The 23,986-nt window shown below is 46.3% G+C and overlaps 2 protein-coding genes across 2 annotated transcripts in view; one reads left to right on the top strand and one right to left on the bottom strand.

Moving 5' to 3' along the window:
* LOC106612493 (mitogen-activated protein kinase kinase kinase 10) overlaps positions 1-14,091 on the top strand; it is a 33,495-nt gene extending 19,404 nt beyond the window's left edge. The window contains exons 2-11 of the mRNA XM_014213679.2: positions 3,970-4,150; positions 5,813-5,961; positions 7,497-7,672; positions 7,840-8,086; positions 8,358-8,480; positions 8,736-8,874; positions 9,044-9,156; positions 9,314-9,564; positions 9,806-10,334; positions 11,345-14,091. Of these exons, the coding sequence (XP_014069154.1) occupies positions 3,970-4,150; positions 5,813-5,961; positions 7,497-7,672; positions 7,840-8,086; positions 8,358-8,480; positions 8,736-8,874; positions 9,044-9,156; positions 9,314-9,564; positions 9,806-10,334; positions 11,345-11,751 (2,315 nt within the window). The 3' untranslated portion in view covers positions 11,752-14,091. The remainder of the gene's footprint in view (positions 1-3,969; positions 4,151-5,812; positions 5,962-7,496; positions 7,673-7,839; positions 8,087-8,357; positions 8,481-8,735; positions 8,875-9,043; positions 9,157-9,313; positions 9,565-9,805; positions 10,335-11,344) is intronic.
* A 3,995-nt stretch (positions 14,092-18,086) lies between these two features.
* The window catches only part of LOC106612492 (tetratricopeptide repeat protein 9B-like), a 37,397-nt gene continuing 31,497 nt past the window's right edge, over positions 18,087-23,986 (bottom strand). The window contains exons 2-3 of the mRNA XM_014213678.2: positions 22,073-22,255; positions 18,087-21,852 (exon numbers count right to left, since the gene is read on the bottom strand). Of these exons, the coding sequence (XP_014069153.1) occupies positions 21,758-21,852; positions 22,073-22,255 (278 nt within the window). The 3' untranslated portion in view covers positions 18,087-21,757. The remainder of the gene's footprint in view (positions 21,853-22,072; positions 22,256-23,986) is intronic.

The raw sequence follows: 23,986 nt of genomic DNA, 5'->3' as shown, positions 1-23,986 counted from the left end.
TTTACATACACTCAATTAGTATTTGGTAGCATTGCCTTTAAATTGTTTAACTTGAGTCAAACATTTTGGGTAGCCTTCCACAAGCTTCCCACAATAAGTTGGGTGAATTTTGGCCCATTCCTCCATGACAGAGCTGGTGTAACTGAGTCAGGTTTGTAGGTCTCCTTGCTCGCACATGCTTTTTCAGTTCTGCCCACAAATTTTCTTTGGAAGTATGCTTGGGGTCATTGTCCATTTGGAAGACCCATTTGCAACCAAGCTTTAACTTCTTGACTGATGTCTTGAGACGTTGCTTCAATATATCCACATAATTTTCCTCCCTCATGATGCCATCTATTTTGTGAAGTGCACCAGTCCCTCCTGCAGCAAAGCACCCCCACAACATGATGCTGCCACCCCCGTGCTTCACTGTTGGGATGGTGTTCTTTGGCTTGCAAGCCTCCCCCTTTTTCCTCATAACATAACGATGGTCAATATGGCCAAACAGTTCTATTTTTGTTTCATCAGACCAGTGGACATTTCTCCAAAAAGTACAATCTTTGTCCCCATGTGCAGTTGCAAACCGTAGTCTGGCTTTTTTATGGTGGTTTTGGAGCAGTGACTTCTTCCTTGCTGAGCGGCCTTTCAGGTTATGTCGATATAGGACTCGTTTGACTGTGGATATAGATACTTTTGTACCTGTTTCTTCCAGCATCTTCACAAGGTCCTTTGCTGTAGTTCTGGGATTGTTTTGCACTTTTCGCACCAAAGTACGTTCATCTCTAGGAGACAGAACGCATCTCCTTCCTGAGCAGTATGACAGCTGCGTGGTCTCATGGTGTTTATACTTGCGTACTATTGTTTGTACAGATGAACGTGGTACCTTCAGGCGTTTGGAAATTGCTCCCAAGGATGAACCAGACTTGTGGAGGTCTACATTTTTTTTTCTGAGGTCTTGGCTGATTTCTTTTGATTTGACAATGATGTCAAGCAAAGAGGCACTGAGTTTGATGGTAGGTCTTGAAATACATCCACAGCTACACCTCCAATTGATTCAAATGATGTCAATTAGCCTATCAGAAGCTTCTCAAACCATGGCATCATTTTCTGGAATTTTCCAAGCTGTTTAAAAAGGCACAGTCAACTTAGTGTATGTAAACTTCTAACCCAGTGGAATTATGATACAGTGAATTATAAGTGAAATAATCTGTCTGTAAACAATTGTTGGAAAAATGACTTGTGTCATGTACAAAGTTGTAAGTCCTAACCGACTTGCAAAAAATATAGTTTGTTAACAAGAAATTTGTGGAGTGGTTGAAAAACAAGTTTGAATGACTCCAACCTAAGTGTACGTAAACTTCCGACTTCAACTGTATATAAATGTAATATAACAGACAGTACCAAGTACACCGCTGCATAATAATAGTACAGTGTTAAACGTTTTGACTTTTCTCAAACTCTCCTCCACCTCCAATGTGTATCAGCCGCCTGTACTTAACATAACCTGTTGTCATGACTAACCTTAACAAAGCACTCGCTCTGTTTCGGTAAACAGCTGAGGGATGGGGCTGGAGAAATGTAACCACTCTCAAATTCATAGACAGAGCTATGGATACAAAGAATGACCCTCCATGTAGAAATTGCAGATTGCCCCTTTAAAAGGCTGATCACTAAGGTTAAGTTTCCATGGTTAGCCTTTATCAGGCCTCTGTGTAAAGATTGACTCACAACATTCCTCTGCTCTCCGATGAGGGTCAGGGTCCAGTGGCTGGGGATGGGGGGTGGAGGGAAGGAGGGATCAAGGGAAAGAACAAAGGGGTGGTTCAGGTCTGGGCTGTGGCGGAGGAAGGTAATGGGCACTAGAAAAATGTCAATGGCACTTAGTCTTTTTCTGGGTGCCAGTAACTGATTTCAACATTATTGCCACGCAGGACAAGAATACTTTACCACTTTGTGAATAATATGTATGAACAGGAACGGCGCTGTGTTGCTTTTCAAGTTTCGCTATAGTAGAAATGTAAATATTTCAGTATTTGTATAAGCTATCAGTATGCTTATGCTGTGAAGTGTTGTGCTGGAGCTGAAGACATGGGGACAACATGAGAGCTAGTGGAGAGCAGGTGCCTCTGCTTTGATCACAAATATCTGTAAACATGATCTATCTTTCTCTCTCTCTCTGTCTCTCTCTCTCTCAAGCTCACTGAGATACACAGACACAAACACTAGCACGCCCCACCTGTACGCACACTGCTACGTACAGCGCACACACTGTAGTCAAACACCAAAAGCAACGCTGTATTAAGTCAAACACACACATTTATGGACTCTGACAGACACAGACACACCCTCAGTTTCACATGCAAACAGACACACATTCATGCCTCTCTGTCTCTCTCTCTCTCTCTTTCTCTCTCTAACTCATTCACTCTTTCTCTCTTTCTCTCTTACTCCCTCTCCATCTTTCATAGGCACACACACACACACACACACACACACACACACACACACACACACACACACACACACACACACACACACACACACACACACACACACACACACACACACACACACACACACACACTAACACACAGGGCCCATCCAGCAATGGGAAGACAGCTGTCCCTCACAGGGAGAGAGACAGTTGGTATTGAAATAGAAAAATAGAGCTGGGGGATGACAATGGCTTATTATCAATGTCAGCAGCCGTCCCCTATTCCCCGTCCCTCAGATGAGACTTGGGTGGAGGCTATACACACACACACGTGAAACATAACAAGCACATGAAGAACACATGCACACACATACACACACACACACTCGCACAAACACACAACCACCAATGTGCATGTTGACCGACAGACAGGCAATATTGCCTAAGTGCTCTTGTGACATATACAGTATGTTATCATGCCATTGAACCCAGAACATTGTTGACTGACCTGAAATAAAATGTGAGAACGGTATTTGATGTAGAGTGGAGACATCGGGAGATTAACAAAAGCACATTATGTAGTCAAATCTTGAAGAGTTGAAGACTCAGTATATACTGTATGTACTGTACTTGACATGACCTTTTAGTTGTGTGTGTTTGGACACTAGCTGCCTGTCAGCATAATAATGAATCTTAGAGGCACACCTGTGTCACGTGAGCCAGGTCTCTCTCTCTGTGTGTGTGTGTGTGTGTGCGTGTGTCTAAACAAAGACTTCGCTGTGTGCTGTGCCTCTCTCCGCCTCCCTTTGCATACGCCTGTAGATAAGCAAGTACAAACTCCCTCCCTCCCAGCACTGTGGACAGTGTACACTCCAGATATTTCCATAACCAGCCCTCATGCGGAAATGGAGGAGGAAGTGCAGGGAGAAGAGAGGACAGGAGAGTGTTGAGGAGAGTGTTGAAAGGCCAACGCTGGGAGTCCAACAGGAAAGAACGACTCAGCCAAGTCACCTAGAGACTTTGGAATGATTGCTTCATTGTATGGAAATTCTCAAAACGGACGTGCTGGGTACAGTGCATAATGTCGGTGAGGCAGAGACCTGAACATATGACCATACCTTTAGCCAATAGTGCTATATATTGAGTGTAGACCAGAGGAAAATACAGGTTCATGACAGATATGGCCTATAGCCTATTAGAGGAATATGGCCAGGTGACTAGGGTCAGATACTGGCTGATAATTCCCAGGTTGCACTGCCCTTGAATCACACACTTAACCTGAATTGCTTTTGTTAATAACCACACCTTCTATCTATGTATGTGATGGTAGGGTGTGATGTGTAATGTGCTTTGGAGAAGGGCCTCTGTTGAAGGACAGGTTGTAGTACAGCTAGTGGTATGCATGACCTACACTGTACCTTTACTCATCCAGTCAAACTCAACCCATCTCTCCCTTTCTGTTTCTCTCTCCCTTCTCTCCGTCGCTCTTTCCCCTCACACCGTCAACCCCTTCCCCCTCACCCTTCTCTCGCCATCTTCTTTCCTCTTCTCCTCAGTCTTGATCCTGGAGCCCATTGAGAGGGAAGATCTGGGTGGTAGGACCCTGAAGATCACAGATTTTGGCCTGGCACGGGAGTGGCACCAGACTACCAAGATGAGCGCGGCGGGCACCTATGCCTGGATGGCCCCCGAGGTCATCAAACTCTCCCTGTTCTCCAAGAGCAGCGACGTCTGGAGGTACAACACTCTGTCATGTAACTGTACCGTTTTTTTATTTTTTTTACTGTGGGACATGTAGTACACACAGTATGGTGCACGTGCAACACCCACAGTCAGTAGCTAGTGTCCTTGTTCTTTCAATAACTCAACTATTCATACCCTCAGGGGCAATTTACAGTTCTTTCAATAACTCAACTATTCATACCCTCAGGGGCAATTTACATCCTCAATATATAAACTCAACAAAAAAAGAAACGTCCTCTCACTGTCAACTGCGTTTATTTTCAGCAAACTTAACATGTAAATATTTGTATGAACATGAACAAGATTCAACAACTGAGACATAAAACTGAACAAGTTCCACAGACATGTGACTAACAGAAATGGAATAATGTGTCCCTGAACAAAGGGGGGGTCAAAATCAAAAGTAACAGTCAGTATCTGGTGTGGCCACTGGCTGCATTAAGTACTGCAGTGCATCTCCTCCTCATGGACTGCACCAGATTTGCCGGTTCTTACTGTGAGATGTTACCCCATTCTTCCACCAAGGCACCTGCAAGTTCCCGGACATTTCTGGGGGTAATGGTCCTAGCCTTCACCCAACAGGTCCCAGATGTGCTCAATGGGATTGAGATCCGGGCTCTTCGCTGCCCATGGCTCTTCGCTGCCCAACACTGACATTCCTGTCTTGCAGGAAATCACGGACAGAACGAGCAGTATGGCTGGTGGCATTGTCATGCTGGAGGGTCGTGTCAGGATGAGCCTGCAGGAAGGGTACCACATGAGGGAGGAGGATGTCTTCCCTGTAACGCACAGCGTTGAGATTACCTACCAATGACAACAAGCTCAGTCTGATGATGCTGTGACACACCGCCCCAGACCATGACAGACCCTCCACCTCCAAATCGATCCCTCTCCAGAGTACAGGCCTCGGTGTAACGTTCATTCCTTCGACGATAAACGCAAATCCGACCATCACCCCTGGTGAGACAAAACCGCACGACTTGTCAGTGAAGAGCACTTTTTGCCAGTCCTGTCTGGTCCAGCGACAGTGGGTTTGTGCCCATAGGCGACGTTGTTGCCAGTGTTGTCTGGTGAGGACCTGCCTTACAACAGGCCTACAAGCCCTCAGTCCAGCCTCTCTCAGCCTATTGCGAACAGTCTGAGCACTGATGGAGGGATTGTGCGTTCCTGGTGTAACTCGGGCAGTTGTTGTTGCCATCCTGTACCTGTCCCGCAGGTGTGATGTTCGGATGTACCGATCCTGTGCAGGTGTTGTTACACGTGGTCTGCCACTGCGAGGACGATCAGCTGTCCATCCTGTCTCCCTGTAGCGCTGTCTTAGGCGTCTCACAGTACGGACATTGCAATTTATTGCCCTGGCCACATCTGCAGTCCTCATTCCTCCTTGCAGCATCTGTTAGTGTCTTAACGACCGTTCCACAGGTGCATGTTCATTAATTGTTTATGGTTCATTGAACAAGCATGGGAAACAGTTAAACCCTTTACAATGAAGATCTGTGAAGTTATTGGGATTTTTACGAATTATCTTTGAAAGACAGGGTCTGAGTTTAGTAGGTAGGTAGCATAAAGGTTGTGTTAAGTTAATATATTAATAGCCTGTACAATCATGATCAGTGCCAGTGATTTTAAGATATATCTCCCCCTCTCTCTCCTCAGTTTCGGGGTGCTGCTATGGGAGCTGCTAACGGGAGAGGTTCCGTACCGTGAGATAGATGCGCTGGCCGTGGCGTACGGAGTGGCCATGAACAAACTGACCCTGCCCGTCCCGTCCACCTGTCCCGAGCCCTTCGCACTCCTGCTGGCGGGTAAGAACCAAGATGGTTGCCTGTCAACCCAATTTCACCTATTGAGTAGAGCCAAGATAGTTGCCTGTCAGGACAGTTTCACTTATTAATTAGAACCAAGATGGCTTCCTGTCAGCCTGTCTATTATTGTTGGTGGTCAGAGTGAGAGTACTGTAGGTTCCCCTCCTAGTCAGCTAACTGGTGATTTCATAGGCTCTTGTTCCACTTCTCTCTCCACTATTTCCATGCATTCCTAATGCTCTTTCTCACTTCATCCCTCTCTCCTTCTCCTTTGTCTTATCCCTGTTCATCCTTTAATCTCTCCTTTGTCACCCCTCTACTGTGTCCGCTCTCTGTTACTCCTCTCTCTCCCCTCTTTCATCTCCTCTTTCTGTTTCTTCTGCCCATCCTTGGACTTGAAATATTATCTGTCTGTCTATAAACAATTGTTTGGGATCTGAGGGCAATTGGTGCTACAGAGCAATGCGGTCTGTTCAGTGGTGTAGGTGGTGGGGAGATCTGTACATCTCAAAGACAACCACTGTACTTTGTTATTTGAGAATTTACACTACCGTTCAAAAGTATGGTGTCACTTAGAAATGTTCTTGGTTTTGAAAGACAAGCACATTATTTGTCCATTAAAATAACATCAAATTGATCAGAAATACAGTGTAGACATTGTTAATGTTGTAAATGACTATTGTAGCTGGACATTTTTATGGAATATCTACATAGGCGTACAGAGGCCCATTATCAGCAACCATCACTTCTGTGTTCCAATGTCACGTTGTGTTAGCTAATCCAAGTTTATCATTTTAAAAGGCTAATTGATCATTAGAAAACCCTTTTGCAATTATGTTAGCACAGCTGAAAACTGAAGTTCTGATTAAAGAAGCAATAAAACTGGCATTCTTTAGACTAGTTGAGTATCTGGAGCAACAGCATTTGTGGGTTCGATTACAGGCTCAAAATGGACAGAAACAAAGACCTTTCTTCTGAAACTCGTCAGTCTATTCTTGTTCTGAGAAATGAAGGCTATTCCATGCGAGAAATTGCCAAGAAACTGAAGATCTCGTACAACGCTGTGTACTACTCCCTTCACAGAACAGCGCAAACTGGCTTTAACCAGAGTAGAAAGAGGAGTGGGAGGCCCCGGTGCACAACTGAGCAAGAGGACAGGTTCATTAGAGTGTCTAGTTTGAGAAACAGACGCCTCACAAGTCCTCAACTGGCAGCTTCATTAAATAGTACCCGCAGTCTCAACCAGTCTCAACGTCAACAGCGAAGAGGCGACTCTGGGATGCTGGCCTTCTAGGCAGAGTTCCTCTGTCCAGTGTCTGTGCTCTTTTGCCATCTTAATTTTTTATTTTTATTGGCCAGTCTGAGATATGGCTTTTTCTTTGCAACTCTGCCTAGAAGGCCAGCATCCCGGAGTCGCCTCTTCACTGTTGATGTTGAGACTGGTGTTTTTGGGGTCATTTCTAAGTGACCCCAAACTTTTGAACAGTAGTGTACATTTAAGTCATATTGACTCAGCCTCCTCTCCCCATCCCCAGAGTGCTGGAGCCCTAACCCCCACAGTCGCCCATCCTTCACTAGTATCCTGATGCGACTGTTGGCCATCGAACAGTCGGCCATGTTTCAGATGCCCCTGGAGTCCTTCCACTCTCTGCAAGAGGACTGGAGACTGGAGATTCAGCAGATGTTTGATGAGCTCAGGGCCAAGGAGAAGGTGAGAAGAGCCCCCACGGTCATGTGGGAATGTTGTCAACATCCCCCACAAAGTGCAAGTGGGAAAGTGCTGTTGCCTTGGCAACGTGAAGATCCTCGATAGGGTGTTATGTTGCTGTAACACTACATCTACATTTTTGTTCTATATGCCCCTCTCCTCTCCTGTAGGAGTTGCGTTCCTGGGAGGAGGCTTTGGCTCGTGCGGCCGAGGAGCAGAGGGAGCAGGAGGAGCAGCTGAAGAGGAGAGAGCAGGAGCTGGCTGAGAGAGAGATCGATATCGTGGAGCGTGAACTCAACATCATCATCCACCAGATGTACCAGGAGAAGCCCAGGGTCAAGAAGCGCAAGGGCCACTTTAAGAAGAGCAGACTGCTCAAGCTGGGCAGAGATAGCAACAGCATCAGTCTGCCCTCTGGTGTGTGATGGAGGGTATTGCACCCAAGCATTTATCCTATTACTTGAATAGGGCATAATTATTTTTTCTTTCTATCCTTATTAGGATTGCAAAATTCCAGTAACTTTCCCCAAATTCACAGGTTTTTAAGAAAGACCGGTTGGAGGGTTCACGGATTCCGGGAACTCTTCCAACCAGGATTTCTGTGAAACCAAGCAATTTGGGGAAAGTTACCGGAATTCTTGCTGCCAATCATTTGACTGTAATCCCTCCCTGTTTTGTATGTACACAGGTTTTGAGCATAAGATCACAGTGCAGGCATCTCCGAGCGTGGATAAGAGGAAACCCCAGGGCAGTGAGAGCACCACACCTCCAGCCAGCCCAGGGGTCATACCCCGCCTCAGGGCCATACGACGTGAGTTGATCTGTGGGGGAGACAGAAACAGGGGAGAGGGGGACTGGAGGACCGAAGACACACCAAAAGTTAATACCAGTCATTCAATTGTGGGGGGATGCTATTGTGTCAATATAATCCGAACCAATATTGTGGATTCCCTCCCTAGATCTTGTATTCAGGTGAATAGGACTACATTTTGTTATGTTCATGGCACAACAGGAATTTGTTGATGATGTGTTGTAATGACAATAACTGTGTTATTGAGCCCCTCAGTGACGCCCAGCGACGGCAGTAAGACATGGGGCCGCAGTGCCGTGTGTAAGAAGGAGGACCTGGCAGCTAGCAAAAAGAAGGGACGCACCTGGGGCCCCAGCTCCACCCTCCAGAGAGAGAGACTGGGCGGAGAGGATAGGTAAGTCATGGTCCAAAAACAACCCCTTGATAGCCCATTCCCCTACCTGCCTGCTACCCTTTCAGATCTTGCCATTTGCATATCAGAATCATCTCTGAACATTATTCTGGTGAGTGTTTGGTGTATAGTACCAGTTAATAGTATTGACCCAGTTTTCTTCGTCTTGCAGGTTGAAGTCGCTGGGCGACGGATGCAAGGTGTGGTCCTCTAGTGCCCCGAATCTGGGCAAATCTCCCAAACACGCCCCCATGACCGCCGGCTTCTCTAGCCTCAATGAAATGGGTGGGTCTCTTCATTTATCACCATTTCTGCAACAGAAAAGAGATTGTGAAACGTACTATGGATACAGAATCTGTCGGATTCGTAACTGATTGAAATGCTTTGTTCTCCCTCTCACACTCTCTCTTTCTCTATCTTTCTGTCTCTCTCTCTCTGACAGAGGAGCACTGTGAGCTGGAGGAGTCGCCCGGGTCTCTGATGCTCCCAGAGCCCAGCAGTAACGGGTCTGTGGAGGAGGGAGGCCCCTCGTTGGGTGGGGTGGGGCCCGGGATTGCGAGCGGGGTGGGTTACCAGGACTCTCTGCGGCGCTGCAGCCAGAGGAAGAAGAGCGACCTGCTGCTGCTGGGCTGTGCCTCCCTACTGGCCTCTGTAGGTCTGGGGCTGGACCTGCTACAGCTGGGGAGACTACAGGTACTGTAGGGAGGGAAAAGGGTCTGTAACACACCCAGAAGGATAAAATGACCCAAACAATGGGAAGAGATCCTCAATCCTGCCACCTGCTGTAGAGATTATCTTTATACATTGAATAATGGTTTATACTCTACACCTGGGAGTTGACAAGGTCTAGTGTGTGTGTCAGTTGGCCAGATGCAACCGTAGATTGTACAGTAGATGCCAGTAAGAACTGACCCGTTTCCGTGTGTGTGTCTAGGTCCAACAGGACGAGCAGGACCTTAAAGAGGAGCAGCGCAAGAAAAAGGACAGCCTTTTCCAGCGAACGGGTCGCTTCCGCCGTAGCACCTCTCCCCCGAGCCGCGCCCTGTCCCTCTCTCTGTCCCGCCACCATGACTCTACTCTCCCCTGCACGGACCCCTCTCCCTCCGTCACCCTCCTCTCCCTCTCCTCCCTCTCAGACTGCAACTCCACCAAATCCCTCCTTCCCTCGGACCTTGAGGACTTGGCATTGACCCCCGGAGTGGGCGTCTCCCTCCCCGCGGTGCCCCCCGTCCCCTCCGTTAACCCCCTCCTGGATCTGAGGGCAGAGAGCTTCAAGAGGGAGCCCAACCAGTCCCTCACGCCCACCCACGTGTCTGCAACCATGAACAGGGGGCACAGACGCACCCCCTCTGATGGGGCGTTACGCCCCCGCGCCCAAACCCTAGGGCACCGCAGGACCCCCTCGGACGGCAGCATGCCCATGCCGCCCCCGCCAGGGCCACCCACCCTCCCCCTACATGCAGGTGAGTGTGTTGGGAAAGCATGATGTCACTATGAGCTTTTAATTGAAGAACAGGAAGCAATACACTGTGTACAAAACATTAAGAACACCTGCTCTTTCCATGACATAGACTGACCAGGTGAATCCAGATGAAAGCTATGATCCCTTATTGATGCCACTTGTTAAATCCACTTCAAATCAGTGTAGATGAAGGGGAGGAGACAGGTTAAAGAAGGATTTTTAAGCCTTGGTACAATTGAGACATGGATTGTGTACAGTATGTGTGCCATTCAGAGGGTGAATGGGCAAGACAAAATATTTAAGTGCCTTTGAACGGGGTATGGTAGTAGGTGCCAGGCGCACCAGTTTGTATCAAGAACTGCAACGCTGCGGGGTTTTCACGCTCAATGTCACGTCCTGACCAGTAAAAGGGGTTATTTGTTATAGTAGTTTGGTCAGGGTGTGGCAGGGGGTGTTTGTTTTGTGTGTTTTGGGGTTTTGATGTATGTTCTATATTTTATATTTCTATGTTCATTCTATGTTCCCTATCCTTGTTTTGTATTTCTGTGTTTTGGCCTGGTATGGCTCTCAATCAGGGACAGCTGTACTTCGTTGTCGCTGATTGGGAGCCATACTTAGGTAGCCATTTTTCCACCTGTCTTTTGTGGGAAGTTGTTTTTGCATAGCTGTGTGTGTAGCCTGAAATACTGTGCGTTCATTCGTTTTCTTGTTTTGTTTTGTTATGTGTCTCAAATAAAAGTTAACTATGAGCACTCAAGCCGCTGCGCCTTGGTCTACTCCATACGACGACCGTTACACTCAACAGTTTCACGTGTGTATCAAGAATGGTCCACCCTCCCAAAGGACATCCAGTCAACTTGACCCAACTGGGGGGAAGGGGGTTTCAATTGAACCTAAAATAAGACATGGCCTGTCATAGCCGTTCCCTGTTAAAAGTGTTCGTATTGTTCTCCCCTGTTCTCTCCATCTATTCTCGTCCTCTGGTATCTGTATTTCTCTCTCTTCTCTCAGGTTACAGGGAGACCCTGGACATCCCCCGACTCTCTGACCCCTCCAGCCTCTTCCCAAGGGTCCTCCGCCGCAAGGCCCCCGCTCCGCCTGTCCCGGTCCTGGAGCCCCTGACCATCATCAGCCCCTTGGAGAGGCCCAAGACCCTGGAGTTCGCGCCCCGGCCTCGGCCCACCCCAGCCAGGGTGCGACCGGACCCCTGGAAGCTGGGCTCCCTGTCCAGGACCCTGAGCTCATCCCCGGGCAGCAGCTGTGACAGTCCCCTGGGCTCTGGGGACAGCAGTGCCAGCACCAGCGCGGTCAGGCCCAACCTCATGGACATGGATGTGGATGGACAGGATCTGGACGGCACCGTGCCCCTGTGTGAACAGCACCAGGCTGCACAGCTCTGTGGACAGAACTACAGCTAAGCCACACTCTGCAACATTACTGTATATGGGCAACACTACTCCTAGTGCACACTTCAAAGACTCCTTAGTATGCCCACTTTATTCCTGGTAGCCAATCCTTTTGCGAACAGTACTTCTCCTAGTGTCCACTCTGAAGCCCACTTGTGCGTGCTGTACCTCTCTCCTGGTGGTCACTCCTAAGCCTTGTGCCCCCTAGTACACATCCAAGCATCCGGGACAGCACTTGTCTTAGTGTCCCTTCCAAAGCCGCCCAGTGTGGGACAACATTCCTCTAAGTGACCACTCCGCAGCCTCTAGAGTCCAAACCTTTAGTGCCCTAGTGACCAGTGTGCCCTCCTAACCTTCCGTATATATTACCCGTTCTCTAAAAGGAACATATAAGCCATTACACTTCCCAGGCAGACACTTCTAAGTGCTCATCCCTATCCATCATTTCCAATAGTAGGACCTGTTCTGCTCAACCACTCCGTGGACTCTCTGCCTCTCTCTACACAGGTGTCATGTCTGGCTCTGCTCTCTCCTTCCCCAAAGACTAGGGCTGAAGCTTTGCCAGCTGTAGACACTTCACGCCTCTCATCAGGGTTGGAATCATTGTACGCTGACTCTTGGGAGTGCCCTTGAAGTGTCCATGTTAATAGTTGTTTTGTGGGGGTGCCCTGATTTGTTTTACGAGAGCACCTCTGGGTGCCATGTGAACCCTGCTGCCCCACCTTCATATTTACATGTAGTCATGGTAGGTAGACGCTCAAATCCTGAGCGACTTCCAAATCAGTGCGTAAGTTTGCCCTCTTATTGAGCGTCCCCTTCTATAGAACTAATGTCTACCTCCCTCACCTCCACATAGCATCTTCCTGTATAGGGATGGTCACTGTCCTGCACCCTCTCCCCAAAGGCCGTGACAGGAACAGGGAAGCCATTTTAAGCTCCACAGCACAATGGACAGGACTTTGCTTCCTCAGCTCTGTATAGACGAATGAGTTTGATTCTTCTCAACGCTTGAACCATTCCAGCCATAACCTGTTTAGCACAGCATTTTCTATTGGTTTGGCAAATTGTGGGTCTGTATGGGTATACTCTGTGTGGGTGCTTGTGTTTTGTTACTGCATGTTATTTTAGTGTGAAGGATGTACTGTAGAACTAGCAAATCTGTAGTAAGAGAGTCGAAACGGGATGCTTTTCTCCCCCTCATTCTTTACCTTAGGTCCTCATAGGGTTGCAAAATGCCCGGTAACTTTTCCAAAATTCCCTGGTTTACCAGAAACCCTGGTTGAAAGATTCCTGGAATAAGCAGGAAATACGAGAATCCTCAAACCAGGATTTCTGGAAAACTAAGGAATTTGGGGAAAGTTGCTATAAATGGGAAACTCTATGTCCTCATAACCTGGAGTTTCTCAGCAAACGTCCTCTCTCTCACCATCATCACTGGTCTGTATAGAGCCCCTTATACACTCTGTTATATAGATAGTTTACTACAACAGCAGGTCCTCTGAGAGGAGAGGAGAACCATGGGAAATTAGGGTAAATCCACTTGCAATAAATGGTTAATGAATACTACCTGTTTTCTACAAAAAAACGAATTCCCACATTCCGTACCCCTGACTTCCTTTTCCTACCTACTGGATAGTGATACAGCATCATTGAAGGGAAAAAGGGCACAATCCTTGGTTAAAGAGCCATGATATTGACATTGATATGTCCGTGTCACAAGAGTACAGACTGTGAAGGACTTGACACAAGGTGCTTGGGATGTGGACGGCGAATCGAGAGAACTCTGGATTCTCTCGCAGGCCCATGAGAGCACCATACTGTCTGGTTGCTGAAAGAAGATGAAGAATACCACTTTTTAATGGCACAGTTGGTCAAGGCTACATACAAGTATTTACTTGACTGTGTGCGGGAGTGTTTGTATGTATGTGTGTGTATGCGTGTGTGCGCGTGTGTGTGTGTGTTTAGTGTTATTATTTGTATGGGATGATGTCAATCCCATAGGTAGAGGGGTGAGCCAAACTCATCCTTATTCTCCTTGTGTGGTTAAGAACGCTCAGAGTATTTATTAAAATTATTGTTATAATTGAAATAATGATTAATTATTGTTATTATGATTCTCTTTACGGAATATCTGTATATATATATATTTGTTAATATAACACAGACCAACCAAGAAAAACCGAGCAACCTACAGACTGACGTTCGTGGACAGTGTGGACGGGCGGATGTCTTCCATCTGTCTCACTCTGTGACGTTCTGGGATACCTGGACGAGAGAGGGACGTGTTGTTGACTGTTGAGGTGTGATGATGAGTGATTTAATGAATGACAAAATAAAAGAGGAAGAGAGGTGCTTGCTTTGTCTCTGCTGTTCCTCTCTCTCTCTCTGGAGTTATATTCATAAGGTTGACTCTCTTTACATTATATTATACATTCTATTCTACCATAAGCTCTAGGCTTTGTAATAGTTTAACATTTACAGCACTTATTTTCAAGTACCACACATTATACTGGATCTCTGTGACCAGGACAAAGGCCTGCCTGTAATAACAGTGAACCTCCTCTGGATGTCATCGAAGCCGTTCACTTTTGTCCTTTACTTTGCCAAGCACACTTACTAGGACAAGTATGGTACAGGTTGTGCTTTTTGATAATCATTTAGTTGTTCACAGGTATCTTTCAGGTTTTCTTCTGCCGGCATTGTATCCTCTGACATTATCCTCTGTCTTGTTATGAGTATTACGAGATGGTGCCCCCCTTGAGCATGAGACCACCCTGACTAAAAACGTCCTACAGGATCTCTGCAGGATTTATTTTGCCTTTGTGACGGAATTGGGAAGGTGACCTGTAGGAATGTTGTCTAATGTGTGATTCCAGCATCGTGTCAACAATGAAACATACCTGATATATTTACTTTACGTCTCAATAGCTCAGACACCTGACTTAATCTAACAGGCTGATAGAGATGCATTCACAGCCCAGTTTGTACCTGGTGCTAACGGGCGTCATTGGTCCTGATCTTGTCAACGTTCTGATTGGGACCACATATTAGCCATTGCAGCTACACATGGCATTAAAATGTGTCTCTTACCTATCCACTGTCTCTGCATTGTCACCAGATTTCCCTGTAAGCAAATCATTTAACATATATTGTTTCAAAATAACATCTATTCATTTATTTTTTTAAACACTGATGCCATAAGTCAATGGTTTTAGAGGGATGGATATTGATGATCGAAATAGTTTCACTGTCCAGATCGAATCAAATCAAATCGATTTATAAAGCCCTTTTTACATCAGCAGATGTCACAACGTGCTACACAGAAACCCAGCCTAAACCCCCAAACGCAGATGTAGAAGCACGGTCCATCTACACTTGTAAGATATCCAGACACAATGCATCTCTGACTACCTCAGGGGGTGGTCCGAAAGACTTGATCCCAATCAGACCACAATAAGTATTTGAATTGTCTGCACCTGTCTAAAAATGTGGGGACAATCAAAATGTGGACAAGATCAGGACATGGGCCGCATGTTAGCACCAGGTATAAACGGGGCTCATGGCAACGAGCAGTGTGGAGTATGAAAGAACATAATCAGCTGTTCGTTCAGCTAATCTGTGACATGAGTTAATAAAAACATGGAACTCATGAATATATTAATCGAAACTGAAAAACGAAATGAGAGGTTTTCTTAGAAGGCACAAATAACGATGCAAGACGGAATGTCAGTCAACTTACGCATACGTACACACACACACACACACACACACACACAGTCCTGATCCATTTCACTGTCTGTCAGTGCGAGCCGCCGATCAAACACCGTTCCAGACGCCAGCCAGTTGCCTAGCAACCACTCTTCACATCCATGGCAATGCTATTAAAAGCAACAACAAAGAAAAGAGGATATGGGACGATGGAGGAAATTTTGACTCGATAAGGATTTGTTTAGAAAGGTCTCATGTATATCCTCAATTCACCTTCGGGTTTCACCAGCGCTGAGGTAGCTGCATCACAATGCTTCTCTGTCCCCCGTCTGAAACCTAGAGGCACAACACCTGTGAGACACACGCACACATGCACGTTCGCACTCACACACCCATTGCATTTATATGTTTGTTCCTATTCCTGTTCTCCTGTTGTCTTTTTGCCTCCTTTGTGCTTTCTTACAACCTCCATTTCTTGCTCTTTTCTCGCTGTGCATATCTCAGCATGTCTCTCCTCCTTTCCTCCTCCTCTTTTCTCCCTCCATCTTTCCCCTGGCACCTCTCAGCAGGTCTATCCCACTGGGCACAGACGTCCATTCAACGTCTATTCCAACGTTGTTTCAACCAGTGTGTGCCCAGTTGGATATCTCTTCGCACCATCCATCTTTCTCTCCCCCCTCCATCTTTCCTCAAACGCGTTTCTCAGCATCTCTCTCGCCCCCCCCCCTCTCTCTCTGGAGCTCAGGGAGCCATTAAGCTGGGCAGTCAGTAGTAATAGACAGATTATTACCTTTGGAGGGAGAAGAGATGAGGAGCGGGGGGAGGGAGAGGGGTGGGCAGAGAGAAGTGTGTGTGTCTGGCTGTGTGTTGTTGTGTACCACCTACAGTGAGGTATCACCATGCACTCAGACAACCCTGAAGACAATCACGCTGCACAATTATTTCTCCTTTTAAACTTTATTTATAGTCCTCATTTACCAATCAATAGTGCATTCCCGGGCTAGCAGTTCAATGTAACCAGTTATCATGTCCTGCAATGTTAGGATTTGGAATATTGAATGGACGTTTCCTCACATGGTCCAATGGGAAAATGTACTTCTAACCATGATGTACTCATCTTCAAGTCCTACTCTCTGGTACAAGCAAACGAGAAAAAGAAGAAGAAAGGAAACAGATGTGTTCTTCGTTGCCGTAGCTCCAAAAAAAGTCTACTGTTTAACTGGTTCGGTTCTCCAACGCCCACTTCCTTCAACGAGATCCACGGTCACTTTGTGGGGGTTTCACAGACTCCTGGAGTAGGTGTATGGACCTTCCCAAAACAGGGGACAACAAATCTTACTGAAACATCTACACAGACAGACACAGTGACAGAGAGCCTGTGGTGCCTTTATACCAAACTCACTTTCCCCTTAACTTGCTCTCTCATCAGTTGATGAAATAACTCAATAAAGTAAAGCTTTTAACAGCCTTTTGTTTTTCTTTTCAGTTACGTATTTTTTCCCCACAATTGTTTCTTAACCACAAAAACGACTTTGACATTTGACAAACATGTACCTCAAATGACATCAAAGGAAAGAGATTAAAAAAACAGAACCAGTGTTTACTTTCCCAGTCCTCTTTTCAGTTTGTGCTTTTGCTGTATGTTTTCAGAACTAAACTGCTATAGAGAGGATGTCTCTCTCTCTATCTGTATTTGTACAGACAGCGTGGTGTAACATTCTGCCCACAATAACTGGTCCAGGGTCATTCCATTGTTTATCTCATAATGGGTCATGTTAGGGCAGGGGTGGGAAGAACTTAGCCCTGACCTGTTTTTATGTGTAGACAGTAACCGTAGACATGGAGCGAGAATGCACATTGGGACAACAACAGGATGGTGGACGGATGCATTGGTGATAGGACCATGAGGAGAAAACCTATTCCCAAGAGGGCCACGCGTGAGTAGGGCCAGCTTAGCCAGCCATAGGGACTAATACAACACTACTGCTTTCCTGTTCTGTTTTGGAGCGACAGTGGTGAAGTTGAGAGAGTAAGAGACAGAGAGGTACACTACATGACCAAACGTATGTGGACACCTGCTCGTCGAACATCTCCTTCCAAAATCATGGGCATTAATATGGAGTTGGCTTCCCCTTTGCTGCTATAACAGCCTACACTCTTCTGGGAAGGCTTCCCACTAGATGTTGGAACGTTGCTGCGGGGACTTGCTTCCATTCAGCCACAAGAACATTAGGGAGGCACTGATGTTGAGCGGTTAAGCCTGATTCACAGTCGGCATTCCAATTCATCCCAAAGGTGTTCGATGGGGTTGAGGTCAGGGCTCTGTGCAGACCAGTCAAGTTCTTCCACACCGATCTCAACAAACCATTTCTGTATGGACCTTGCTTTGTGCATGGGGGCATTTTCATGCTGAAACAGGAAAGGGCCTTCCCAAATTGTTGCCACAAAGTTGGAAGCACAGAATTGTCTAGAATGTATGCTGTAGCGTTAAGATTTCCCTTCACTGGAACTAAGGGGCCTAGCTCAAACCATAAAAACAGCCCCATACCATTATTCCTCCTCCACCAAACTTTACAGTTGCCACTATGCATTGGGGCAGGTAGCGTTCTCCTGGCATCTGCCAAACCCATATTTGTCCGTCGGACTGCCAGATGGTGAAGCGTGATTCATCACACCAGAGAGCGCGTTTCCACTGCTCCAGAGTCCAATAGCGGCGAGCTTTACACCACTCCAGCCAACGCTTGGAATTGCGCATGGTGATCTTAGGCTGCTCGGCTATGAAACCCATTTCATGAAGCTCCAGATGAACAGTTATTGTGCTGACGTTGCTTCCAGAGGCAGTTTGGAACTCCGTAGTGAGTCTTTCAACCAGACGATTTTTACGAGCTACGTGCTTCAGCATTCGGCATTCCAGTTCTGTGAGCTTGTGTTGCCTACCACTTCACACCTGAGCTGTTGTTACTCCTAGCCGTTTCCACTTCACAATAACAACATTTACAGTTGACTGGGGCAGCTCTAGCAGGGCATAAAACTGACTTGTTGGAAAGGTGGCATCCTCTGACGGTGCCACATTGAAAGTCACTGAGCTCTTCAGAAAGGCCATTCTACTACCAATGTTTGTCTATTGAGATTGCATGGCTGTCAGCAACGGGTGTGGCTGAAATAGCCAAATCGGCTAATTTAAAGGGGTGGCCACATATTTTTGTATCTACAGTTGGAACTCAATTGAAAACGGTGTTTATTTATGTTATTTTACCGCGTTTTCTCCCCAATTCCATGATATCTAATTGGTAGTTAAAGTCTTGTCCCATCGCTGCAACTCCCGTACGGACTCGGGAGAGGCGAAGTTCGAGAGCCGTGCGTCCTCCGAAACACAACCCCGCCAAGCCGCACTGCTTCCTGACACATTGCTTGCTTAACCTGGAAACCAGTCGCACCAATGTGTCGGGGGAAACACCGTACAGCTGGCGACCGAAGTCAGCGTGCATGTGCCCGGCCGCCACAAGGAGTCGCTAGAGCGCGATGGGACAAGGACATCCCAGCCGGCCAAACCCTCCCCTAACCCAGACGACACTGGGCCAATTGTACGCCACCTCATGGGTCTCCCGGTCACGGCCGGCTGCGACACAGCCCGGGATTGAACCCGGATCTGTAGTGACGCCTCTAGCACTGCGATGCAGTTCCTTAGACTTAGCCACTCGGTATGCCTGGAACGGTGTTCTTAATGTTTGGTATACTCACCCCCCCACCCTTATTGTTGTTACTGATTGTTGTTTCATTGACAATCCCGATTATTATTATACATTTTTGTATTATGTTAAAAATTTTAAGCATATCCATTTCCAAAATAGGCTTTGGCAATATGGACATTGTTACATTGGGCCAATAAAGCAATTCAAATTTAATTGAACTGAGATAGAAGTAGGGAGAGAGATGAGAGAGAAAGAGAGAGAGAGAGAGAGAGAGAGAGAGAGAGAGAGAGACGGGGGCAAGAGGTGGAGAGAATGATAATCAGAGAGAGAGAGAGCGAGAGCGAGAGAAAGAGAGTTCTTGGTGGTTCCACACCATGTTGCTGTTACCCTGCTACCAAGGTGATAACCTCCCCACAACCTCTTCACAACGCTGCTTTAACATAATCCCATCTCTACAGTTTCAGAGCGACATGGCATTCCTGCTGCGTTAGTGGTGCTGCTGGCCCATTTCCCTCTCCAGTGGAGCCTCTGGCTCATACAAGTTCGCTCCAGGCATCGTGCTGCTGCCTCTCCCGAGTCTCATTGACACACTTTGGGCCCAATTTCCCTCATATTAGGTCACAGGCAAATGAGGAGAACTGTTATCGTTTTGATATTGTATTATCCACTCCTTTGACGTTTTTGGGAATTCTTCTTCTCATGGCTCACCATGGCCAAGGCAGATGACTGCTGCTGACCCTAATTCCTTTCTGTATGGGACCATATAAGTCTCGTAAAATCAACCTATTCAAGATACAAGATACCTTTTCAGGCTTTACTGCTGACTCTCCATTAACCAATTCCACGTTTTTAGGGAGCATGCAATGTTAAAGAAAGCAACAAACCAGACATGATCCCTGGCATCTGGATTCAAAATGGCTTCCACTTGAGCCACACATTACCATGCAGGGGCTTGGCTTGCACATAGGGTGAAGGAAACTGGGTTCCATGGTATTAGATGGAGAAATGAAGCTCATGCTTTAACATTGGTCAACTCAAACCTCTCCTTAGAACAGGGCAGGTACTTCTAAGTATTTCTAGAAATCCTAGCAAGCCTATAGGCTTTATCAACCTCAATGGGATTTGTCTTGAGAAAGTATGCAATGGCATGATGGGTCTGTATGTGTAATATGTCATTAGCTGGTCTTGCCCCAACCACAATCCTCACTTGTCTTGGCCTAGCACTAGTATTGTGTAATCTGCCTACAGAGACAGCCCATTTTGAAATGGTTTTTTTTTTCATACATTTTTTTGTTGTTGCAACACTGATATCTATCAAAATATACACAATTAAATGGGAATCTCAAATGGCACACTCCTTGTTGATGGTTGAGACACTTCAGAAGGATACAGTATCTGTGATCGGATTCCCTGCACTAACGCTGGCCAGAGTGTCTCGTGATGTCACTGATGTCTGGGAGGAGTGAGCATTAGCGATAAAGGGCCTGGAAGTAGAAATTCAGAGTAGAAAGCAGAAGAGAACTCTGTGCAGCCAAGGGTGCTTGTTGGAACCTCAATCCCACTGGCTATTTTCCATAGTGACATCATTAGCTAGAAAGCAGGGGGGTAACAGTCTGACAACACAACACATTCCAGGTGGGAATGGACGACAGATTCAAGACACCAGTTCACATAAACACACCAGTTAACAGCAGAACAGCGAGCCTGTTGGGGAGTTAGTTTGTTTTGTTCTTTAGAGAGAGAAAGGTCACACATTTTGCTTTATAACAACTGATAGTAGTAAGTACAATGTAATATCAACAGCAAAATAAAAAACGATCAAAGGACAAATTACAAACACTTGAATTAGCCCTTGAATTCAAAACAGTCCAGAAACTCAGACGAGACACTAAAAGCTGAAAACAAAAAAGAAGATTGAATATGAGCGCAAAGGCAGGCTTGTCTGAAGACTATTCCATAATGAAAAAGACAGAGACGTAGCGTGCTAGCTAGCCTGATCTGTACTCTAGCCGGGCTGAGGCTGGGGGGACAGTCTGGGTCAGTGGCTTTCAGACCTCCATTGTAATAGGGCGAGGTCAGGGTGTACAGTTGAATTGGCCTAACGTCTTGATATGTGTCACGCCTCTTCCTTTCTCCCAAACTCCTTCCATTGCCCTCCCCTGGTACCTTTCCCAACCCTGGACCTCTCCTCAGTCCTCACAACGAAAAAGAAAATAAGAAATTCTACTTTATTTTTCTGTTTAAATTACACTTCTACTAAATCACGCAATGTTCTTTGTTCATATATTTTTTTACGCTTTTTTTCATTCAGACAGCCATGACTGTTTTGTATGAGTACAGTACAGCATTTCCCTTTGCTTTGTTTTTTCTTTGTTGGCTTGGCAGTCGGCATCGTGGGTACAGAACAACAGCACCTGGGGGGAAGAAGAGAGACAAGGAGGAGAAGAGAGGGGGAGAGACAGGGCTTTTTCTGCCCTGTTCTTTTACATGGTTGCAGCGCATCGCTGGGGCTAGTCATCAACAAGACTAGGCTCGATAAAGGAGGAGAGGAGGTCAGAGAGGAGATGTAGGATGGGTCATAGAGTAGGCCATAGTGACAGAGGCCAAAAGGTCAAAGGTTAGCCCAGGGCCTCTTTGCCGCTCTCTCGCTCCCGCTGGCCCTCCCTACTCATCTTCATCTCCGTCAACTGGATGTACCGCAGCACGTTTGTGTCTGTGTCACAGAGAGGGAGAGCGAGAGAGAGAGAGAGAGGGGAGCGAGAAAGGGAGAAGGAGAGCGAGAGAGAGCGAGAAATAAGGATAGGGGGAGATTATTGTTAGTGTTGTAGCTGGCATTAGGTGACATGTCCTGGTAAGATTACATGAGTAAACCAGATTCTCGACTTATTGGCAGACATTGAAAAACACTGACTGGCAGTACTCTCTCAGCCTACCTGAGGGCTCGCGGTTCTTAGCGTCACGCAGGTAGCGCAGGGCACATTCGTAGTCGCCCAGGTGGTAGCAGGCGATGCCAGCGCGGTACATGGCCTTGAAGTGGTCCCTCTGGTGGCCCAGCACCTTCAGGCAGTACTCCTTCACACGCTCGTAGTTCACCAGCTCTGACTGCAACAGGCACGCTGCACAGAGAGAGGGATGGAGGGGGAGTGAGAAAGTCATGGCAGTCATTTCTGTACTATTGTGTATTGCTTTGAAAATGTTGTTCGATTGGCTCTTTTCGTGCCAGTATAGCTTGTCGGTATTCGAGCTGAATTGAGAGAGAGGTGGTGGTGAAGGGGTAGGAAAAAACGAGTTTGGACAGCTTGGAGCGAGAGAGTGAGCGAGAGAGCGAAAGAGAGAGCGCTGACGTGCCACGCCTTTTATTAAACAGAGCAGAACTCAGCTATAGCACTACTTCTTCAGGATGAGAGGGAGATATAAATAACTAGAAGCTAGGACGCTGCAACAAAATATCTGGTCAATGTACTACACATTCAAATAGAGGATTTAGCTTATGCTGTTCAGTAAATTCAAAAAGAGAGAACTGCTGTTGAAGTTGCCCCGGAAAACGAGGGAGGAATCTAGCTAACTTAGCACACCTTTAGAGTGAAGGATTATTACTGTAAAGCTTTATTTTCCTGACGTGGCGACATGAAGTGGGGAGAGGGGCATGAGATAAGAAAGAGAGGGGGGGGGGGGCAGCAACACAATTAGACCCAACCAAATCATGAGAAAACAAAAAGATAATTACTTGACACATTGGAAAGAATAAAAAAATAAAAAAATGAACAAACTAGAATGCTATTTGGCCCTAAACAGAGAGTACACAGTGGCAGAATACCTGACCACTGTGACTGACCCAAACTTAAGGAAAGCTTTGACTATGTACAGACTCAGTGAGCATAGCCTTGCTATTAATAAAGGCTGCCGTAGGCAGACCTGGCTCTCAAGAGAAGACAGGCTATGTGCACACTGCCCACAAAATGAGGTAAAAACTGAGCTGCACTTCCTAACCTCCTGCCAAATGTATGACCATATTAGACACATATTTCCCTCAGATTACACAGATCCACAAAGAATTCGAAAACAAACCCAATTTTGATAAACTCCCATATCTATTGGGTGAAATACCACAGTGTGCCATCACAGCAGCAGGATTTGTGACCTGTTGCCACAAGAAAAGGGCAACCAGTGAAGAACAAACAATATTGTAAATACAACCCATATTTATGTTTATTTATTTTCTCGTTTGTACTTAATCTATTTGCACATCGTTAAAACACTGTATATATACATAATATGACATTTGAAATGTCTTTATTCTTTTGAAACTTCTATGAGAGTAATGTTTACTGTTCACTTTTTATTGTTTACTTCACTTTTGTTTATTATCAACTTCACTTGCTTTAGCAATGTTAACATATGTTTCCCATGCCAAATAAGCCCTTGAATTGAATAGAGAGGTAGAGAGAGGGGGGAGAGAGAGGGGGGAGAGAGAAGGGGCGGTAGACAAGAGATAGCCATACAGTGAATGTCCGAAGGGAACCAACAGAATAAAGAGACAGGTGATACGTGGCAGGAGATAGTGATGCCACTACTGAGACAGAATAAAGAGACAGGTGATACGTGGCAGGAGATAGTGATGCCACTACTGAGACAGAATAAAGAGACAGGTGATACGTGGCAGGAGATAGTGATGCCACTACTGAGACAGAATAAAGAGACAGGTGATACGTGGCAGGAGATAGTGATGCCACTACTGAGACAGAATAAAGAGACAGGTGATACGTGGCAGGAGATAGTGATGCCACTACTGAGACAGAATAAAGAGACAGGTGATACGTGGCAGGAGATAGTGATGCCACTACTGA

The sequence above is a fragment of the Salmo salar genome, chromosome ssa09, assembly GCF_905237065.1.
Source record: "Salmo salar chromosome ssa09, Ssal_v3.1, whole genome shotgun sequence".
Classification (NCBI taxonomy): Eukaryota; Metazoa; Chordata; class Actinopteri; order Salmoniformes; family Salmonidae; genus Salmo; species Salmo salar.
This window is presented reverse-complemented; position numbering and strand designations above follow the sequence as displayed.